The sequence below is a fragment of the Pseudorca crassidens genome, chromosome 19 (genome assembly GCF_039906515.1).
Source record: "Pseudorca crassidens isolate mPseCra1 chromosome 19, mPseCra1.hap1, whole genome shotgun sequence".
Lineage (NCBI taxonomy): Eukaryota > Metazoa > Chordata > Mammalia > Artiodactyla > Delphinidae > Pseudorca > Pseudorca crassidens.
This window is the reverse complement of record NC_090314.1, coordinates 42,594,135-42,614,833: the sequence shown is the minus strand read 5'-3', so window position 1 is coordinate 42,614,833 and position 20,699 is coordinate 42,594,135. Positions and strand designations below refer to the sequence as shown.

The 20,699-nt window shown below is 51.9% G+C and overlaps 2 protein-coding genes across 4 annotated transcripts in view; both read right to left on the bottom strand.

Moving 5' to 3' along the window:
• The window catches only part of ARHGAP23 (Rho GTPase activating protein 23), an 80,773-nt gene extending 78,964 nt beyond the window's left edge, over positions 1 to 1,809 (bottom strand). The window contains exon 1 of the mRNA XM_067715581.1: positions 1,659 to 1,809. Coding sequence (XP_067571682.1) covers positions 1,659 to 1,667 — 9 coding nt within the window. The 5' untranslated portion in view covers positions 1,668 to 1,809. The remainder of the gene's footprint in view (positions 1 to 1,658) is intronic.
• An 8,672-nt stretch (positions 1,810 to 10,481) lies between these two features.
• Positions 10,482 to 20,699, bottom strand: part of SOCS7 (suppressor of cytokine signaling 7) — a 33,321-nt gene continuing 23,103 nt past the window's right edge. For all 3 annotated transcript variants that reach the window (XM_067717042.1, XM_067717040.1, XM_067717041.1), the window contains 2 exons: positions 20,469 to 20,622; positions 10,482 to 16,291 (listed from right to left, as the gene is read on the bottom strand). In XM_067717042.1, coding sequence (XP_067573143.1) covers positions 20,499 to 20,622 — 124 coding nt within the window. In that variant the 3' untranslated portion in view covers positions 10,482 to 16,291; positions 20,469 to 20,498. The remainder of the gene's footprint in view (positions 16,292 to 20,468; positions 20,623 to 20,699) is intronic.

Below are 20,699 nucleotides of genomic sequence, written 5' to 3'. Positions count from 1 at the left end.
CAGTGTCCCTTTGATGAGGCCACGGCAAGAGCCCCACGCCCTTACTCTCCTCCGTGGTCTGTCCTCCCGTCCACGATGCCAGCGCACAGGAGAGCCAGGCTCTGCCTCTGGGAAAGGTGAAGCACCCGACCCCCAGAAGAAGTATGAAAGGCTGATGGAGGAGCAACTCAGGCCGTGCTGCAGGCCCAGTGAGATGCGTTCAGAGTCCTCCAGGCAGAAAGTAATGGTGTCCCCTAGCCCTGCCCCTCCTTTTTTTAAAAAATGGAGGTGAAATTCACATAACATAAATTTAACTATTTTAACGTGAGCAATTCAGTGGCTTTTAGTCCTGTCCCCCCAAGCCCTGCTTTTTTGTGCTCAGAGTGGAGTTGAGTCAGTAATGACAATAGCAGAGAATGACGAATGGAGTCCCCTTCCCCCTGCCAGGCCTGGTGCTCCAGGGAGCTGCCACTGGCCATTTAAATTAACAGCCAAGATGCCCAGCAGGCCTGGAGACTAGACCAGCCCACAGCCCTCCCCAAACATCACGCCCAGCCCAGGGAAGATGCCCAGAGTGCTTCATGACTCCTCAGAGCCCCTCTTCACGCCCCAGAACTTAAGATCACCCCATCCCCTGACTCCACACCCTCTACCCCTCCCCCTACCCCTCCTCACCACCATCACAGGGAACACAAGAACCCCTCTGCCACAGAGGGGAGGGTGTCTCAGAGCCCAGGGCCCCAGGCCACCACTTGAAGCAGAGCCTGGGAGTGTGGACACTTAAAGGCCCACCCAGGAACAGAAAACCCTTCCACTCCAGACCCCACCCCAAGACCTCTCACCGAGTCGGGATTAGGAAGGCAGCAAGGCAGCCCTCCCTTCAGCCCACATCAGGATTCTGTCCATCTTAGAACAGGGGGCTGCAAGTCAGGATAGAGGGCCCCCCACTTACTTAAGGGGACCAGCCCCTCCTGTCCAGGATTTGCTAAGCTCTGTGGAGGGAGTGAGTGAGGGGGCCATCACCCTGACCTCCTCTGATGGATACTGGCTGGGGCTGCAGGTCTGTATCTGGGGGGCATGTGAAGAAGCTGCCCAGCCCACCCCATGTTTTCACTGCGATGAAATGGTGGTAGCAGTTGCTGCACCTGCTGTAATTGGGAATGGAGGGGGACGGTGGCTGGGAGAAGCCCCTTGATGTATGGGGGGAGGGGGACGCTTGTATCTTTAGGTCCCACAGGGTGGGGGCGGCCGGGAGGGTCAGCGGTAGTTTTGCGACCACCTTCTGTCACTCCTTCATTATGCAGAGCCTGCTAGGATCCTGGATGGATCCGGGACCTTACCGAGTGGGGAGGGGGGCTTCTAAATGCTCTCCTTCTGAAACGGGGATGGGGAGCGAAGCAGCGTGTGAGCCCTCGGTGAGCGCCTCCCTATTTGTCAGTGGTGGGGGAGTACTCGTGTGTGTGTGTGTGTGTGTGTGTGTGTGTGCGCGCGCGCGCGCGCGCGCGCTCACCGGCTCTGTGTCACACCAGCTGTAACCCTTCCCCAGAGCTCCGCCCGGAGCTCCAGAGCCCCAACCCCTCCCAAGGTGGCGGGCCCCCCTCCCTCTCGGCGCACCCACCTTCCTCCAGTCCTCACGCCCCCCGCCCTTCCCTCCCCGACACGCACCCGCGCCCGCTGACCTGCTCCATGCTGCCGCCCGCTATGCAGTCCTCGCCGCGTCAGCCCGGCGGGGCGCAGGGGGCGGTGGCCCCTCCATAGCGCCCAGTCGGTGCAGCACCCGGCCACCGCCGCGCGCAAGGAGCGCCTGCTGTAGGCAGCCCAGACCCCCACCCGGCCCGCCCCGCCCCGCCCCGCTCCGGCCCCGCCCTCAGACCCCGCCCCCGGCCCGCCCCTCCCGCCCCTCCCGCCCCACCCCACCCGCGGGTAGAGGCACAGCGTTCACACACACAGACACACAATGCACACACACTGCTCACACATCCAGGGGCGCATCCCTGCCAACACCCACCGTTCTGCTTGTCCTGGGGGCAGTGTTAGTCCAGAGAAGATCCCCTCCAAGGGCAGCCCCTTCGTTTCTGAGGTTATCAGAGTCGGAAGCGCCCCACCCTGCATTTTACAGGGCCACAGAGGGGCTTGCCCAAGGTCGCACAGCAGCTTGGTGACAGAGTTGACCCCATGGCCCAGACCACTGTGACTGCCTGAGAGCGGGGCAGAGATACCCACAGCACCTGGACCATAGGGAGACCCTGCCCTGGTGAGCAGGGCTCAGAGCCATGTGACCCCATGAGAACAGGAGCTGGTGTGGAGGGCCACTCCCTGTTGCCAGGATTCAGCCTCTCTTCAAATGTGTTCTGAGGCCCTTGGGTGGGTGTGGGGAGCAAGAATGGAGATTCCTGCCGCCCACCGTGTACCATGCCCCAGGCATGTGCCAAGCAGGAGGAGGAACTGAACTGTTTGTCCACTGCCAGAGAAGGGTCATCTGAAGCTCCAGATGCCAGCTGGGGACCTGACTTGTGGGCAGTGGAGCCACCAACTCTGGTGAAAGCCAAGGAGGTGGCAGAAAGACTGCCTCCCCCACTGAGACCCCTCTCCCCCATCAGGGGTGGCTCCTGACGGCCCACTGCCCCTCTATCCTGCCCATGTCAGGGCAGGGCCACACCAAGGGGGCTATCACATGAGCAGGCATGTGAGAGGAGGGCATGCTGCCCAGGGCAGGAGTATGGAGTCCCGGAGTGGACAGGGGTGGGAATTAACCTGCCCTGAGGCGGGCAGTGGGGTTGGGGCATCGGTGCGCAGGCGCTGGCTGCCCAACACCTCTGGGCCAGTGCCCAGGCGGCACGAAGGGGATTTCACACTTCTCACTGAGCCCTGGCCTCTTTGTTAGGCACCAGAGGGTGAGGGAGCAGGGGGCTGGAAGCTGAGATGGGGAGGGTTAAGCTCCTCAGTGGGCCCAGACAAAGGGGGCTTTATAGGCTGGGTGTAGGGGGCATGCTAGGGGGAGGAATTCAGGAATGCAGGCTGGGGAGGCCCTGAGCCCCCCGGGCAGCCCCGTTTGGGGCTGAGGTTGGACTCCCCCAGCCCTCCCATGCTTTGGCCCTGCAGAGTATTTGCTGCTTTGCTCCTGGGACTGCAGCCAGGAGTCCCGGCGGCCCTTCATCCCCAGCCGCCCCTCCTCTCAGGGATCTGGGGGGCACTACCCACGCACTTCCAGTCTTCCCCGCCCAGCTGGCTGCAGCCTCTCTTGGCTTCCCTGCCATGCCCTCTCAGCGGCCTCGTAGTCCTGTCTGCTACCAGAGTGAGTGCCCTGCTGGCTGCCAGGGGAAGGGAGGGACAGACTTGGGTAAGGTCACAAGGCTATGGGGTCAATGGGGCCCTTTGTCCCTTCAGACAGAGTCTGTCCTGGGCTAAAGAGATAGGAGACAGAGAAGAGTGCTAGCCAGTAAGCACATGACCCCAACCCTGACCTGGCCTCTCCCAGGCCGTGGTGGAGCTGGACCTTGGGCTGTGGAAGGCAGGCCCGATTCTTCCCAGTTGGTTTCCCTCTGGCTCTCTTTCAGGGCTGAAGCAGCCACTGAAAGTGAAAACAAGGAGGAGGAGGTGGCCCGGCAGCAGCCACCCATGCTGGCCTCTGAAACAGCTGTTGCTTGGCCAGGCCTAAGGTCTGGGCTTGGGCTTTGCAAGGTTGAGAACTGTCTGTCCCCAAAGATGCTGATCTGGCCCTGAAGAGTAAACTCCTACTAGCCAAAGTCATGGTGGCTAGATTGCTAGACCCTGAAGCTCTTTTATCAAAGCACCCTGAGCACTACAGGAAGCTTCACAAGCAGAGAATCCCAGTGAACGGAAGTGACGGTACTGCCCACCGTCTCTGCCCCAGCCTGCAGGGTCCACATGTGCAACCAGCCCAGGCCTCCCTCTTCCCTGGCAGGCCGGATCTCCGACAAGCTCCTACTCTGATTCCTGTATCTACTGTGCATGGGTCAGAACCTTCGACAACAGCAGTATCTCAGAGGAGCAGCAGTAGGGGTGGGGCAGGGCCCAGCTCAGGTTGTTGGACAGGTGTCTTATTTCATCTCCTTCATAAGATTAAAAAGAGGAAAGTCTTATCTCTTGATGAGCGTCTTGGGCAAAAGTCCCCTTTTAGGGGGTAAAGAAAACGTCCAAGTCTGGTCAGCATTGTACTTTCCATCTCGTTGAGAAGTTTCAAGTAACGGTGGAGGGAGGCAGACCGAGATCAAAGCCCGCGGTCTGCTGTTTATGGTCTTGGGCAGGTATTCTCACCTCTCTGAGCTCTAGCTTCCTCACTGGTAAACCAGGAATGATAATACCACCACCTCACAAGGTTGATGAAAGATTAAATGAGATGCGAGTATAAAATGCTTGGTCCAATGAAGTCCCCATAAATGATAAATAAAAGTTAAGTGGGCTTCCCTGGTGGCGCAGTGGTTAAGAATCTGCCTGCCACTGGAGGGGACATGGGTTCGAGCCCTAGTCTGGGAAGATCCCACACGCCGCGGAGCAACTAGGCCCGTGAGCCACAACTACTGAGCCTGCGCGTCTGGAGCCTGTGCTCCGCAATGGGAGAGGCCGCGACAGTGAGAGGCCCGCGCACCGTGATGAAGAGTGGCCCCCGCTCGCTGCAACTGGAGAGAGCCCTCGCACAGAAACGAAGACCCAACACAGCCAAAAATAAATTAATTTTTTTTTTAAAGAAAGGTCCACATCAAAAAAATCTCTAAAAAAAAAAAAGTTAAGTACCTTCTACAAAGAGCTGAATGAATTCATCTTATACTGATTATTATTAGCTTTAGTTCAGCAGGTGAAAATTTCCGACCTTGTGCCCAATCTGGGAGGCCAGACCCTGGCTACAGCCAGGTGTTCCTTTTGAGGGTGGCACGGCCTTTAGCTGGGTGGGGGAACAGGAAAGAAGGGCAGTTTCCAGCCCAGTGCTGATCCCGCCCCCCCCACCCCCACCCAGCCTCCTTCTCTTTGCCTGTGTAGCCTCCGGGCCTCCCTGGGGAGCCGGAGGAATGGAAAGGGAGCTGAGAGCCACCAGGTAAGGAAGACAGCTCCCCAGGTGCCGGTGCCGTGGGCCTGAGAGGAGAGGAAGGCGGAGGAGTACCCAGGAGGGAGTAAAAGGAATTGAGAGGGAAGCGGGGCGGTGGGCAGCGGGCCTCACTCCTCCACCTGCTGCTCTGCAAACAAAGCCAAGAATGATGCAATCCTGGCCTGGTGCAGCTGAGGCTGCAAAGCCCTGAGAGGGGAAAGTGGGCATTGGGGGTGGGGAGGGCAGGGGCAGCAGGGCAGATGCAAGGGGCCTGTGGATGCCGGACCCTGGAGTCCCAGCCCAACATGTGATTTCTTCCTATGGCTCCTGGCCACCTCCTGAAGCCCCTCACCCTGGGTCAGACCCCTCCCCAAAGAGTCACAGCTGCCTTCGAAGCAGGAGGCAGACATGATGCAACTAGGACATCATTCCACAAGGGGCGGGAGATGATGAGAGACCCAGACATCAAGTTGACTCTGAAGTCCCCGTTGGGCCCTTCACCAGCAGGCCTGGGGCTGCAGGCCTCTGTGTTCCCTTCCTCTCATCCTGGAGACAAAAGGCAAAATCCTCCAGAGAAAGTGGGATGGGAAGGCTCAGGAGAACCTCACCAAGGGCTTGCACAAAGTAGTATATATTTATAGAATTAAATAAAAACCCAAGGCAGACACTGCTCCAGGTCTGGGCCCCCAGTGCCAGGAGACCCCGGCATCCCCCGGGGGCAAGTGTACCATTAGCAGCCATCAAGCCAGCAGAGGTGGGGGTGGGGCAGGAAGGTGCCCCACCACCACCACCCAGTGCATCTGCCTCAGTTCCCCACTCTGCCTGGGAGCCAAGAGAACAAAGGCTTCCCCCTCCTCCACCTGGAGAAAGGGGGCTCGTCCCACATGCCAGGGCCATGCGGAGGATGTGTCATGGGCCAGGGTCCCCAAGGGGACAGGGCATTAAATGGGGGCAGCAGAAGAGGACTGCAGATACTGTGTTCAGGAATATTGTAGCCCGGCCTCGCCCCACCGCCGCCCAGAGCCGAGGGGACAGCTGGCTGGTGGCCTAGCCCAGAGGAGCCACTAGGTGGCAGGAAAAGCCCAACTCAGCCAGCCCCACCTGCTTCCACCACCGGCCCCAGAGCCCTACCCGCCCGCAACCTCCCCTTCTCCTCCCTCCTCCCTCCAGCCCATCCCTCACTGCGCCTCCCGTGATGGGGCCCCTGAAGTCTTTTCTTTCTTCCTTCCGCCTTTGGGAAGGGAAAAAGCTCTCAGTCCTCCTCAAAATGTGTTAATAATGATGATAATAATTAGTGCCCGTGGCTGTTTATTGAGTGCTGAAGAGGTTCCAGGCATCTTACATGCATTATCTCACCTGCTCACACGTGAGGTAAGTTTAAAAAAACTCCGTTTTTTCAAGAGGAGACAGCGAAAGCATAAATAGATTGCTGTCAAACCCAGTGTCCTCGCTTGGGAGGGTTATCAAGTGGGTGTAGGCGTGGGGAGGACGGGAAGGACCCATCAGATGCATCTGAGTTTTGTCCACCATCCTTACCACCCCCTCTCCCCTCCCCCACTCCTTGAGGGTCTAGGAGGGTGTCTTAGTCTTGGGGCGAGTGTGAGGTTTGAAAAGGCTACCCAGGTGATTCAGGCTCACAAAAAACCTCACCCTGACTGAGAGCCACTGCACCCTACCCTGCTGCCTCACCTCCAGGCTCCACAAGGCATTCTGGGTTCTCCCCTTGCCAGCCTCGCTTCCCCTGTGAATTTCTATTCCAGTATGGCTGCCCCCCATTCAGGCCCAAAGGTGATTCCAGCCCAGAGGACCTTTCTCCACTGCCAGTTCCTCTTCTGGCCTGGCTGTCTTTGACCTCCTGCATGGTTTTCAGCAAACATTCATGGGGGGTATTTCTCCGTGTGCTGGCACACCACTAGGTTGAGGGGGTGGAAGACAAGCCGAAAACAAACAAGACACAGAACCCACTCGCCAAGTGCAACAAGAGTTTCACATGTCTAAAGCTGGGCCTATAGTCAGTCCACATATGGTGTCCCACTCAAAGCCCCATATCCAGAAGAAAAGGATAACTATCTCTATAGCTGTTATCTTCACAGTATCAGGGCATTGGAAAAGGTGGCAGCTGTGGGGAAGGGGCACCAGTAGATGACACCCAATGCACACTGAAACCTTTCTTCTTTGTTTTTTGGCCGCGCTGTGGGGCATGCGGAATCTTCATTCCCCGACCAGGGATCAAACCCGGGCCTCCTGCATTGGAAGCATGGAGCCTTAACCACTGGACCGCCAGGGATGACCCAATGAAACTTCTTGAAATCTTCTTTAACTCTGCCAAATCTCTTACCTAAGATAGCTGTTGCCAGACTCTCCCGTCCCATTCCAAATCTTCCAAACTCCCCCCAAGCTCAGCTGTTACCTTCTCACACTTATTTTTCTCTCCCAGGATAAACCTAGCTAGCCTCTCCTATTCTCCTGCCTATCCCATCACCCCTCATGATTTGCAGAAAAAAGGCCCAGAAACAAAGCCATGTTTCTCAGAAGGGGGAAGGGGGAAAGCCAGGGATGAGATGAGAAGGCCATGTGAAGAAGGGCACCTGAGCTGAGCTCTTGAAATGCAGGGTTTCTGTTAGGTGTGAATTCAGCAGGGGGGCAGTGGGTAGTTCAGTGCAACCTCTGGTCACTGGACAAAGCCTGCTGACTCTACCTCGGTGGCGTCTTCCAACTAAAGGGGCAGCATCTTCTCTGTCATTCTCTCTGACGCCACTGGCACCAGAAGGAAGCGGTCCACGTGCCCCCTCGGGAATATCTTGAGTTACAGCTATGTCACTTAGTTCATGCTCTTATTCCAGCCACGAAAAGTCCAATCCCTTAAGAAGATTCTGAAGAATCCTGACATTTAGTGGCTAAAAAAACCCACCCATACCTCCAACCGAGTTGTCCTGTGCAGAAGGTGAAGATCCAGGTTCGAGTCTGGCTGACTAGGAAAACAAGGCAGCACTCCCGGGTGGGGGCTGACCTCATCTTTCCTCCACCACCACCACCTTGGCACATCCACTCAACTGTGCCAGCCCTGGGGGCAGGGAGAGAGCTGAATAGGACACAGTTTCTGTCCCTCACAGACCAGAGGTTACAGTTGAGTAACCGGCAGACACGTGAACAGCTATTTTAACAGGGGAAGGAGCATCTGTCTGGCTGAGAGTGGCTGGGAAAATTCCAGAGGTGACCCTGGAGGAAAATCTTGAAGGATGAGCAGTTCTGCAGGTGAAGAAGGTAGGAAGTTAGGGTCCTCCAGGCAGATGGGACAGTATGAGGGAAGGTGGAGTGGCGGGAGAAGGGATGCCATCATCTGGGGACTTCGAGTCAGGCTTTGTGACCAGCGTGCATCCTGTGTGGCAGGGGAAGGAGAAATGGCCTTGAACGTCAAGTTGAGGAGTTAAGGTTTTCTTCTCTAGGTTAAAAGTCATCAATGATTTTAAACTAAGGAAGTGACTTGAGCACATCTTTATTTTGGAAGGACTATTAGAAGGACTGGAGAGGGGAAAGAGGAAGCAGGATGGCCAGTTGGGAAGTTGCTGAAATTGTCCAGGTGAACAAGGGGAGTGCCTAAACTAGGGCATGGCAATGGAGGAGGGATGCGTGATGAGTCGCAGCTTACATGGGGATCCGTGCACAGGATAAAATTGCAGTCAAAATTCCTCTTGAGAATCTCTTGGGAAGGGGCTCCATTAGACATCAACGATAACCCAGTTAGTGCTTCTTCAGAACTGGGGTCAACTCTCGTGCCTTTGGCTGAGCACCAGAGGAACATGGTTGGTTTTCAGAATCCACACGGCACAAACAGGTGCTAGAATCCTTATGCAAAAGATGCTTGTGGGCTTCCCTGGTGGCGCAGTGGTTGAGAGTCCACCTGCCGATGCAGGGGACGCGGGTTCGTGCTCCGGTCCGGGAAGATCCCACGTGCCGCAGAGCAGCTGGGCCCGTGAGCCATGGCTGCTGAGCCTGCGCGTCCGGAGCCTGTGCTCCGCAATGGGAGAGGCCACGGCAGTGAGAGGCCCGCGTACCACAAAAAAAAAAAAAAAAAAAGATGCTTGCACTCTAAGAGACTGGAAGGGAACCAAGACAGAAAATTCACTTTTCCCATCTCACCCTCAATCGGGAGACACAGATGAAATGGAGGAGGGAATCTCCTGCACAGTTATGATGCCACGTGCTTATAATTGAATTCAAGTTAGATACATGCATGATAAGACACCACTGAGAGGTGAGATGGAATGAAAAGTGGCAGCTGAGAGTAGACATAGGAGAGGAAGGAGGTAGTTTCAGGTTTTGGGGGTGGAGAGTGTGGGAGGGGACCTTTTTACTTATTTTGGGCTCCCTGTTTCCAAAAGAATGCCTTTACTTCTGTGTGCTTTATCATGCCAGCCAGAGGGGACTAGTACCTCTTTCCTAACAAACCTAACACATCATCACTAATATGAATGATGCTGATTTGAAATGATGAAAACCTATGTCTCTACTTTCAAGAAATGCCTACTACTAACACTCACTCTTGACTGTTGGTGTCCGCAAAGATTCTTTACGATCAACAAGCTGTGTCCAAACAGGGGACATCAGAGCATTTGAATTGCTGATTCTGAGTTAAGCATTTTCCTTTATGTTCTTCACACTTCATGGCTTGGAGCATTTTTTCTTCCAAAAGGGAAGAGAACTTTAATCAGGGGTTCATGCCTTCACCGAATGATAAGACACTGTTTCATCCTCACGTGGACCTGTGACTTGGGAATGAGCTGAATAGGGCAAGTGGGGATCCCGAGACTCCCTCCTGGGGCACTTCTAATCAGTCCTAAGAAAATGCAACTGCTGAGAACTAGGGTTTCATCTCACTCAGCATGCTTTCTACTCTGAGGATGCAGAAAATTCTCCAAAATGTGTCCAGGTGGTACTTTGGCCCTCTAAGTGGGGAACGTGGAGAGGGACTGGGTGGGAAAGTGAAGAGGGAAGATTCGAGCAGCTCCAAGTACACACAATCAGAGAAACATTTCTGGTCCTTTCCTCTCCAAAGAGGACAGCTGAGGAGGGAATGGGCTAGAAAGGCAGGAGGGACACAGGTCAAACTTATGAAAAACCTTGACTGCCAGCCTAGGTATATACTAGGAATGACTACTATGGTAAAATAGGAACTCTCCCAAAGCAGAGCAAAAAGGCTCCAGAAAGCTCTCTGGAATTCTCCTGCATTTCCTGGGGAAGGAGAAAGCAGCTCTGAGCAATGGCCACCAGCCTCAGGAATTTTTCAACATCTCTAATTCTGACAAGACCAGTTCTGGATATGCTCTGCTTAGCTGACATCACAGGGATTCTCCAGTTGCCAGGGGTGGGTCATCTGACCCTAAGTGGGTGGTGATGGTGCGAGGAGTCATACGAGATGAGAGACGGAATGAAAAACAATAACCCAAATAACATGAAAGAATTTCTAAACATTTTTATTTCAAATCTCTTTTCACCCCTTCCGCAAAAAGACATTGGTCAGTACAGCAATCATAAAAAGGAGATACAAACACAAGAGTCAAATGTCTCCCGCACTGACACTTACAAAAAACCGGGAATTATACATGGGGTTTCCAAACAGGACCTGCAGCAGCTACTAATGTCCCTTTACAAGAGTCAAACATGCCTATGAATACAGTATATACAGACACCCCATTCTGGAACTAATCTACAGGGACATCCCAACACCCTCCCATCTATCCCCAGAAAAATACCAAAACACACCCAAAGTGCATTTGTTTTGTTTATATCAAAACATCTTTCCCTTTCCCCAACCCACCCTCAGACCCTCCCACCCCATTTAAGATTGGCCTGCAAGTCTATTTTAACCATTTAGTAATTTTTTATAGTTTATGAAAATAAATTATACAGCAACTATTTTAATAAATTAAGCACAAAAAGGTAGAGGAAAGGAGAAAAACTAAATGGGAAGACAAAAGCCAGGCCACGCTTTGGCTGGGAGGAGGGTGGCGCGGCTGAAGAGGACGGAAGTGGTTGCAGGGGCGATGTGGTCCCCCTTCCGGCGAAGAACTGGCAACCACCCCGAGCCCAGAACGACACCCCTCTTCACTGAGTTTCTTAAAAACCACCAAAAACTGTACAGCAGTGGCTGTGGCACGGGCAGCACCAGTTTGGGCCTTCCAACAAGCAGCCTGCCCACGGAGCGGTGCCTGGATTATGCTTCTTGGAAAAGGTTCTGGGCCTAACAGTGAGGGGCAGGTCCCTGTTCAAGCGAGCACCAGAGATGGAGTAGTCAGACCAGCCTTCCTGCTCCACCTGAGCTGGGTAGGGGGCTTAGAACGAAGCTCGGAGCGGGGCTGTGCGGGTTTTTGATCTCCTGGGTTCTGATCAAGAGTGTCCTAAGTTCACCTTACACTCCATCTCCAGGAGCAACTAGATCGCAGTCCAGCTGCGAGCAGACATTCAGGTCTTCCGCTGCCATGACTGGCTGCCTTTTGCCTGCCCCTCTCAGCATTTTGGAAGAGGCAGTGGGAGGGGGAGGGAGCAATTCCAGGTACCCTCTAAGGAGATGAAATGGGCGTGAAGGCATGTCACAGACTCAGCATGCAAGACTGGCTTCCTGGGAGGTGGATGCAAGTGGAAAGGAATGAGGGAAGGGGCAGAGAGGACAGGATGGGAAACAGGAAGAAACTGGGGGCACCTACCAGGAAGGTCAAGAAGCATGAAAAGGACAAAGACAATATGGAATCTGTATGTAAAGAAAGGTCTTTCCCTGGCAGATTAGAGAAATCAATGATTTAAATACAATTCCTTACTCTATTTTTATATCTGCAGCATCTGAGTCCCCAGTGCCTCTGTCGCTATGCTCCAACCCCCATCTCACACCTCCCAAGGCTTCGCTATCTTTTCAAGGCCTCCTGTCGTTTTTGTGCTGAGCATGAAGACTCCAATGTCAAAAGAGGATAGATCACGGGGACTGGCAGACTTGACTTTGCTTTCTTGAGCTTTGTGGCCCAATAATCCTATAGCTATCATGGGGGGAGGGGGTCACGATTTTCTTTCTTTTTTTTTTTTTTTCTTTTTTAATAAAAAAGGTTTTACTCCCCAGGAGCAAATAAATCATTTTGAACTACTGATAAACACTGCTGCAGTGAAAAGAAAGATGGCTACATGTATGCAATAGCACAAATTCAGTGTAAGAACAGCTGTGTTGACAATTAGAGATAAAAATCATTTATCCATTTCCCCCTTTCCCATGAACCAAACCAAGAGGATTCCCATAGGGAAAATGTCTAACTCAAAAGCTCCTCCCTTAGGGACAGGGGGCACGTCATTCTCTTAAAAGTGGACAACATATGGCAGGTCTCCCCCCAGTGGAGATGCTCTCAACACCCCCACTGGTGGCAAAACTTCTGCAAATGAAAACACACACACACACACACACACACACACACACACACACACACACACACACACACACACACACACACACACACACACACAATGACTTTCAGACCTCCTTCCAGCAGCCACAGAGCTATATATGCCAATGCCTAGGCCTCCAACTTCAGGGCTCAAAGCCAAGGGAGAGGCAGGAGGTCAGGGGGGAATCTAACCTAGAGGACAAGTTTCTCCTAACCCCATTTCCTGCCAGGGCCAAGGGCTTCAAGCAGGCTGTGCTCTTCCAGTCTTCCAGGGCCCGGGGTGAGGGCTGAAAAGGCTGGCACCCAGGGCATCCGGCTTTACTCCAGTCTCTCACCCCAGATCTGAGAACACTAACCACCCTGTCACTTGCCAGCGCTTCCTGGATGTGCACTGTAGCGGGGGTTGCCGCTATCTCCACATCTCTCCCAGCCTTAATAAGGGGACTGTGTAATCAGCTCCGGTGACAGGTAGGAAAGGAGGAGGAGAAACCATGGCAGCAAGCTCCCCACCACACCTCCCCCCTCAGGAACCTGGGTGCTGCCGCCCAGGGCTGGCCTTCCAAGGTGTCACACTCACTGCACCCAGGCACAGGCAGGCAACCAGGCCAAGGTCATCGCCAACTGTCCCAAACTCCTAGTTTGTCACCCATTTATCTAGTCCCCGCAGCAGAGCCCCCACCGCCTTGCGCCCTGCAACCGCAGCACACGAATTTCAAGTAATAGCAAGTTGTAGCAGTAGCTGTCACTAACTCACAGTGGTTCACGCCTGTCCTGAGGCAGGTTACAGTAGACCAGTCATAAACAAGCGGAGGGTTACACAGGCAGGGCCTGAGGGTATTGACATCACCCATCCACAACTTAGAAACCAATGACGGGTCCCTAGAAGTGAGAACCTTTTCCAGTTTGTGACTTGAAAATACTATGACCAAAAAGCAGAGTTCCCTCTGCAGACTGCATTTCAATTAGCACTACACAGAATCGGCAGGGGGGCAGGGGCCGCAGGCAGGAGAGGTGAAGGGGAGCTGCTGATGAAGGCCAGCTGCCCCTGTCCCTCCCTGTTTACTCTGACCAGGCTGGTGCCCTTCCTCCTCACCTCCTGATGAAGCCTGTTTCCTCCTGCACAACTCTGTCTTATAGCCCACTCTACTAAGGAAGGACCAGGCTACGGCCTGGGCCGTGACTAATGCACAGACAGATCACGGACACAGTAAACACTACCCTTCCCGGGAGCAGAAAGGATGGTGGTGAGGGTGGGTCACGCCTCCTCAGCTGGTTTGGTTTTGTACCTGAGAGTATGGATTCTCCACTGGAAACCCCTGGTACCACAAGGGGTCCAGGGGCTCTGCCTTCCTCACCCAGGCCGTGCTGAGAGCAGTGAGGTCCTTGACCACAGGCAAGAACCTGGCTGACTTCTGGCTTTGGGCTCCACCTCGCCATCATAACCCCTCAGCATTCAGACCTGCCTGATGACTAGGAAGTTTCGGTCTAGACCACAGCACAGAAAAAGGATTCTTTGATGCCACTGCTCTACCTTGGGACTGTGCACTGTTCCGTACACACCCTGCAGATTTCTGCTTCTGTGCTCCTGTTCTTGTGTTTCTCATCTCACTGCCCTGCCCTCACCTAAAAACCAAAGTCTCACAGCACCAGAGCTCTCCTAGACCATCTGATCTACACTGATCTTACCCACTCGGAATTTCTTTAAAGACAGCCCTTGATTCTCTCTGCCATGCTGAGTCGTTCTCCAAATGCTTCACATGTGGCAGCCACCTAAAAGCTCCCTTAGGCCAGAGAATATGTCTCCTGCCTCCTGTGTTTTCCACAGTAGCTAGCCCAGAATCAGGCAAATGAACACTAAAAAGTAGTTAAAAAAAAAAAAAAAAGAGAGACCCCACGTAGCCGCACAACAGCCACTCGAGGATCTCAGTGGATTCCAGACAGCAGGCTTTACAGCTGGGTGGCACTGTCTGCAAGATGGCAAGTTAATTTGTACCTTCAAGAGGCAAGACCCGTAGGTTAAGCCAATTCCCGGGATCACAACCTTAACTGGCTGGTGATACTACCACGGCAGCCAGAGAGAGAAGAGGTACTACACGACAAATCAAAGGTGGGTGGGCCGTGTTTATGCTACAAAGCTCATTTTGTGGGCCACCTCTTCACAGCCAGGTAACAATGCAAGTTTCCTCCCTATTCAGCTATAAGGAGGAAGAATGGTCATTCCATGCAGGACGTAAGGCAGAAGGCCAGTGCTCCCAGATGAGGCAGTCCTATAAATTACAAGACACTGGGGCCTCACCCCAAATGATCAGGAAACCACAAACCTGACAATATTATTTATCTCATGCGATGAGGCAGATATAAGCACAGGGGAACCAAAAGAGGAAGTCTGTTGAAATACTTACTGCAAAAGAGTAATAAAGATCGAACAGCTCAATTTTCACATCTTAATAGCAAACCTCTCCTCAGAGTAACTCTACAGAAAAGCAAACTCACAATGTTATATGATTTGACAATGGCCAAGTTCAGAAAAGCACTGGAGTTTTTCTCCCTCTTCCTCCACTTCCATCTGGAAAACAGGCAACTCTCAAATCAGTATCTGACAGACTTCCCAGTGGAAGGAGGGCAAACAGGATCTAACTCAGGAAAACGTTTGGGTCGCCAGAAAGAACTCAGGAAAATAAAGAAGCCCTTGCTACCTCCTGCTCCAACAAACCTAAGAACATGAGCTGTAATGCTCTCCTCCCTCCTCATTGATCTCAGATGGGCCATTAAGGCTGAGACACTAGGGAGCTTTCTCTAGGAAGAGCACAATAGCTTCGTTTCTCACCTTCCTCCACATTCCCTCTCACTAGCTGACAGACATGTGGAGGTAAGGAACACTGACTAAGTCATGGGTATGGTTTGCCATTAAGAATCTGGAAGCACGCTCCATTAACTTCAGCAGCCGGGATTGGAGCTCTGAACTGTTCCGGTGATGAGAAAAACTATTGCCTCGACAGCCGGTGGAAGCAATAGGAATGATGCTACCATGACCAGAGTGAAAGGTACAGTTATCTCGAGGGAATGGGTTGAGGGCAGAGGAAGAACAGGGCGAACTTGAGGTCACAGAACTTAGGAATTCAGTAAAACAAAACGAACACAGCTGCTATGAGAGGTGATTCTGAAATCAGGTTCCTAAACCTTAAAAGCAAAGTATGCGAGGAGTCACTGCTTCCCCCGGCAGAGCTATGTGCCAGTTCTGTCCAGTCATCAGCTATTCGAGACTAACCACCCTCCTCTCTTCCCTGCTCCTGCTGAAGCTACCCATACACCTACAGAGAAGCAGATTCTCGGCCCTCAGAAACTCCCGACTTGATTTGCACTTCTGACTCCTTCTTTTTCCTTCCTCAAGGTCAATGGTGGAGACTCGAATTCTGCCTTTGGTGCCACCTGAATGACCCTCACTGGCAACCCCCTCTCCTCCCCTCCTCTCCTTTGGATCTGCTCACCCTTGGCACCACTTCCAATCCAATGCACACAGACCCCAGCTGCCTTTAGGGTGAGTTTTCCATACTGAGAAATGCAAATATCCAGAACAAAACTTCTGAAAAAGGAACAGTGTTGAGACTTCTTCCAGTTTTCCAAGGAGTTCATCCAGCTCCAGTAGCACAGGGCTGGATGTGACAAGGTGGAGCCCCACTCAGAGAGTCTGGTCGTGGGCTTCATCCAAGCCCCAGGGGGACGAGGGGAACCGAAGTCTTTGCACAGAGGATCCCAACCCTTCCTACTCCTCTTGTTTCCTTCACTCCCGTTTTCATGGTAGCTTCATTTGGTTCTTCGAAACTGGAGCTTGGCAACCAAATGCCTAGGTAAAAAAGGGGAATAATTAGAGTGGCTCAATAGAGTGGAACCAAAATGGAGTGAAAGAACAGCCTCTGGAGGTGGAGAAGCACAGCTCAAAGGGAGGATGGGGCCTGGAGAGCCAAGTGCTTCCACAAACACTGCAGCCGGCTGGGGATGCAGCAGTGGCCTTTGTCACAGGGACCTGAGCAGCCTACAACCTGGTCGCCGAAAAAAGGTCCTAAAATGACTAATAAAGATGTCCTACACACTGCCTCCCTTCTCTCCTTCCCATTCCCCTTCATTTTCCACACACTTTCCCTAAGGCCCATCTGCTCTAGGCACTGAATAAAGAACTGAGTCCCTGGAGTAACCCCTGGTGAGCCAAGCTAGAAATAGCTGTAGGCCCTGTGGCTTCTGGCTGTTGAAGAGGGCTGACATATAATCACAAAGGCCAGTGCAGCTTCTACCTTCTGATTTAAGAAGGGCACTGTTCCAGCTGTTACCCTGTGCCCTAACTCCAAGTACCCTGGCAAAAAATTCTCCAGGTAAGAGCACACACAGACCAAGCGGCCCACTTGGAACTCTGAAATTAAAACCAGCCTGACCAACAAGAAATCATAACAGCCGAATTTCACACCTGAAAGTCCTTTCCCTTGGGAAGTGTTACTTCCCTTTTTCAAAGGGTCCTAGGAGCAAGTACAGCGTGATGCTTATTCTTTGCTACAAGCAACAATCCCAGTGTCACAACAAAAAGAGGCCCCGGGAGTTCAGTGTAATCCTTTGCCAATACGTGACTGCCCCCCACACTCGTGGCAAATGGTTAGCCCCAGCCTATACCTGATCATATCAGGGCCTTTGTACTTATAGGATCCCCTGCCTAGAATGCCTGCTTCCAAGATCCTCTCATGGTTAACTCTTTGATATTCAAATCTCAGCTGAAATGTCACGTCCTCACAGGAGCCTTCCCTGATCATTCAAACTTGAGTTGTATGCTACCATTAACCACTAAGCTTCACCCAGTTTTATTTTCTTCATAACATGTACAGTCAACTGAAACTAACCTATTCACTACTTACACGTGGCTGTCTGTCTCTCCCTACAAGAACTGCAGCTCTGTGAGAACAGGGCCTTTGCCTGTCTTGCTCAGCACCCTCTTCCCAATTCACACTGGCTACTTTATAGATGTCTGCTGAATGACTAAACAAGTGATGGGGAACTCACTACCTCCTGTGGAAAACCATTCCATATTTGCACCTGTTAAAAAGCTTCTTCTAAAGTCGGAATGAAATCTGTTTAAAACTTGTACTGTGGTCCTTCTCCTGCCCCCTGGAACCACACAGAATAAGTTTAATCACTCTTCCTTAGGAAAATCCATCAAATACTTCTTTTGGTCACCAAGCCCCTCGTACCCTAAAACTTCTCTGGTCCATGATAATCATTTATTCCCCACACGATGAAGTGTGGAGCCCCCCACCATCCTGAATCTTTCTCTGAATGTGCCTGTGCTCGTGGGGGCCCCTCCTAAGGCACAGCACCCACAGAAATGGTGCTCTAACTGAAGGGTCCCAATTACTCCTCGACAGCACAGTTGCGTAGGTGGGCCCCCCTAGTTCCCCACCCTAATCAATGCAAAGCCACCAAGCAGAGAAACCCTCCTAGACATTAGAGCACTAAGATGTTTTAGGAGACACTTCCAAGGGCATACAGCTCGCGGATACAGTCACACCTCGTTTAACTTGTTTTGCTTCACTGCACTTCACAGATACTGTGTTTTTACAAATTGAAGGTTTGTGGCAATCCCACATCATCAGATGATGGTTAGCATTTTTTAGCAATATTTTAAAATTCAGTTATGTAGATTTTTTTAGACATAATGCTAGTGCACACTTAACAGACTACAGTATAGTATAGATAAAACTTTTATATGCTCTGGGAAACCAAAAAAATCATGTGACTTGCTTTATTGCGATATTTGCTCTCTTGCAGTGGTCTGGAAATGAACCCAAGGTATCTCCAAGGTATGCCTGTAACTGAAGACATGACAAAGAAACTGTACATCCAGCCCAGGATCCTTTAAGTTAAAACTCCCGCAGCCGCCTGGAGATACCATTTCTTGATCTTCTTCATTCCTTCTCTCCTTGCTAAACCTGGCTCACATGCTCTCCCCCGCAGTAGCACAGGATCAGGGACCACCAGAGCCAAGAGGAGACACACAGCTGGGTTCACCTGAGCCACAAAAAAACCCATAGGACAAAAACACCAGTTGTCATTTTCTCCCATTAAGAAGAGAACTGAGAGGGTGGGGAGAATTAAAGCCCACTTTTCACTCTAAGGCTGTCACTCCTGTGGGTTATTCCCCTTAGTTTGTTTTGTATGGGGGATGGGAATGGGAACAGAGGAGGTTAGAAGAGAAGCAGAAGAATTCAGTGCTTAAAAAGGACACTCAGGGGTTTCCCTGGTGGCACAGTGGTTAAGAATCTGCCTGCCAATGCAGGGGACATGGGTTCAAGCGCTGGTCTGGGAAGATCCCACGTGACGCAGAGCAACTAAGCCCATGTACCACAACTACTGAGCCTGCATGCTGCAGCTAATAAAGCCCGCGTGCCTAGAGCCCGTGCTCCGCAACAAGAGAAACCACAACAATGAGAAGGCCGCGCACCGCAAAGAAGAGCAGCCCCCGCTCGCCGCAACTAGAGAAAGCCCGCACACAGCAGCAAAGACCCAACGCAGCCAAAAATAAATAAAATTTTTTTTTTTAAAAAAAGGACAGGGCTTCCCTGGTGGCGCAGTGGTTGAGAGTCCGCCTGCCGATGCAGGGGACACGGGTTCGTGCCCCGGTCCGGGAAGATCCCACATGCTGCGGAGCGGCTGGGCCTGTGAGCCATGGCCGCTGAGCCTGTGCGTCCAGAGCCTGTGCTCCACAACGGGAGAGGCCACAACAGTGAGAGGCCCACGTACTGCAAAAAAAAAAAAAAAAAAGTACATTCGGGACTTCCCTGGTGGTCCAGTGGTTAAGAATTTACCTTCCAATGCAGGGGACACGGGTTCAATCCCTGATCGGGGAACTAAGATCCCACATGCTGCGGGGAAACTAAGCCTGTGCACTACAGCTAGAGAGCCGGCGTGCTGCAATTAGAGAGAAGCCCATGCACCACAACTAGAGAGAAGCCCGAGTGCCGCAACGAAAGATCTCGCTTGCCACAACTAAGACCTAACACAGCCAAATTAATTAATTATTATTATTTTTTTTAAAAAAAGGACACTCCCAGTAAAAGGGGTTGGGGGTGGTCTCCGCATCCCAGCAGTAGATCACTAGAATGTGAGATCTTGCACATAACCCACACTACCAAAATCACCATTCTCTAGCAATTTTGTTCCCTACTCCCCTCTACCTTTCAATGTTCACATTAGTGCAATTTAAGAAGACTTTTTTTTTTTGGCCGAGCCCTGAGGCATGTGGGATCTTAGTTCCCTGACCAGAGATAGAACCCACGCCCTTGGCACTGAAAGCGTGGAGTCCTAACCACTGGACCGCCAGGGAATTCCCAAGAAGACTAATTAAAATTCATATGTGCAAACCAGTATTCCAAGATATTTTATGGGAAAATAAATGAATACTCAGTGTAGCAATGGGAGAAGAGCCTCTTAGATAAATGAATTCCTTAGTTAATTCATTTATTCTTTTCAACAATTTACTTTTCAGTGGCCTAGATGGAATTCTAAATAGAAGAGCAAGCTGTTCTTTCCTCATCCCCATATTCCAAGCCGTGGGACAGAGTGGAACTCTCAGTGAAGTGCATGCCTATTACAATTAAGGGCATTTTGCATTCCCTTTGATGAAGTTTTCTTCCCCTTTGCTTTCCTGCTTTATATGTCATTTGTGCGATATCAGGGCGATCAGCCAAAGTAGGAGAGAAGGCTGCACACTTAGCTGCACTTGTGTGTTTTCTTTATACATATTCAGTGATTAACTCGCTTGTTGCTTGGCAAATACTCTTTAAGCCTCTTGTGTCTATCTGCTCTTCTCCCAATTGGGGTATGTGCCTCCCTGGGACTCCATGATCAAATGTGGCGACTCTCTGGACAGATGCCTGGATCAGGGTATACGCATGGGGTGAGAGGAAGAGGGACGAAGCCCAGTGCATGATAACCGCTCAGGCGGAGACTAGGTTGGACAGTGAGGCAGAGTGGAGGCATACCCTTGGTGGTGACCAGCAGGGGGCCCCTCGCTACGTGGAGGGTTCCAACACCTCTTGCTTCTGTTTGGAAATGAGCTGCGCTTCCTTTAGAGACAGGTATACCTCTTCCTGAGGATCATAGTAGTAGAACTTTCGGATATAAGAGATCAGAGGCCTACGAATAACACAAGAGGGATACACACAAATGTTATACATAGCTTATAAAAGAAATACCACCTTTATTCAACCCTC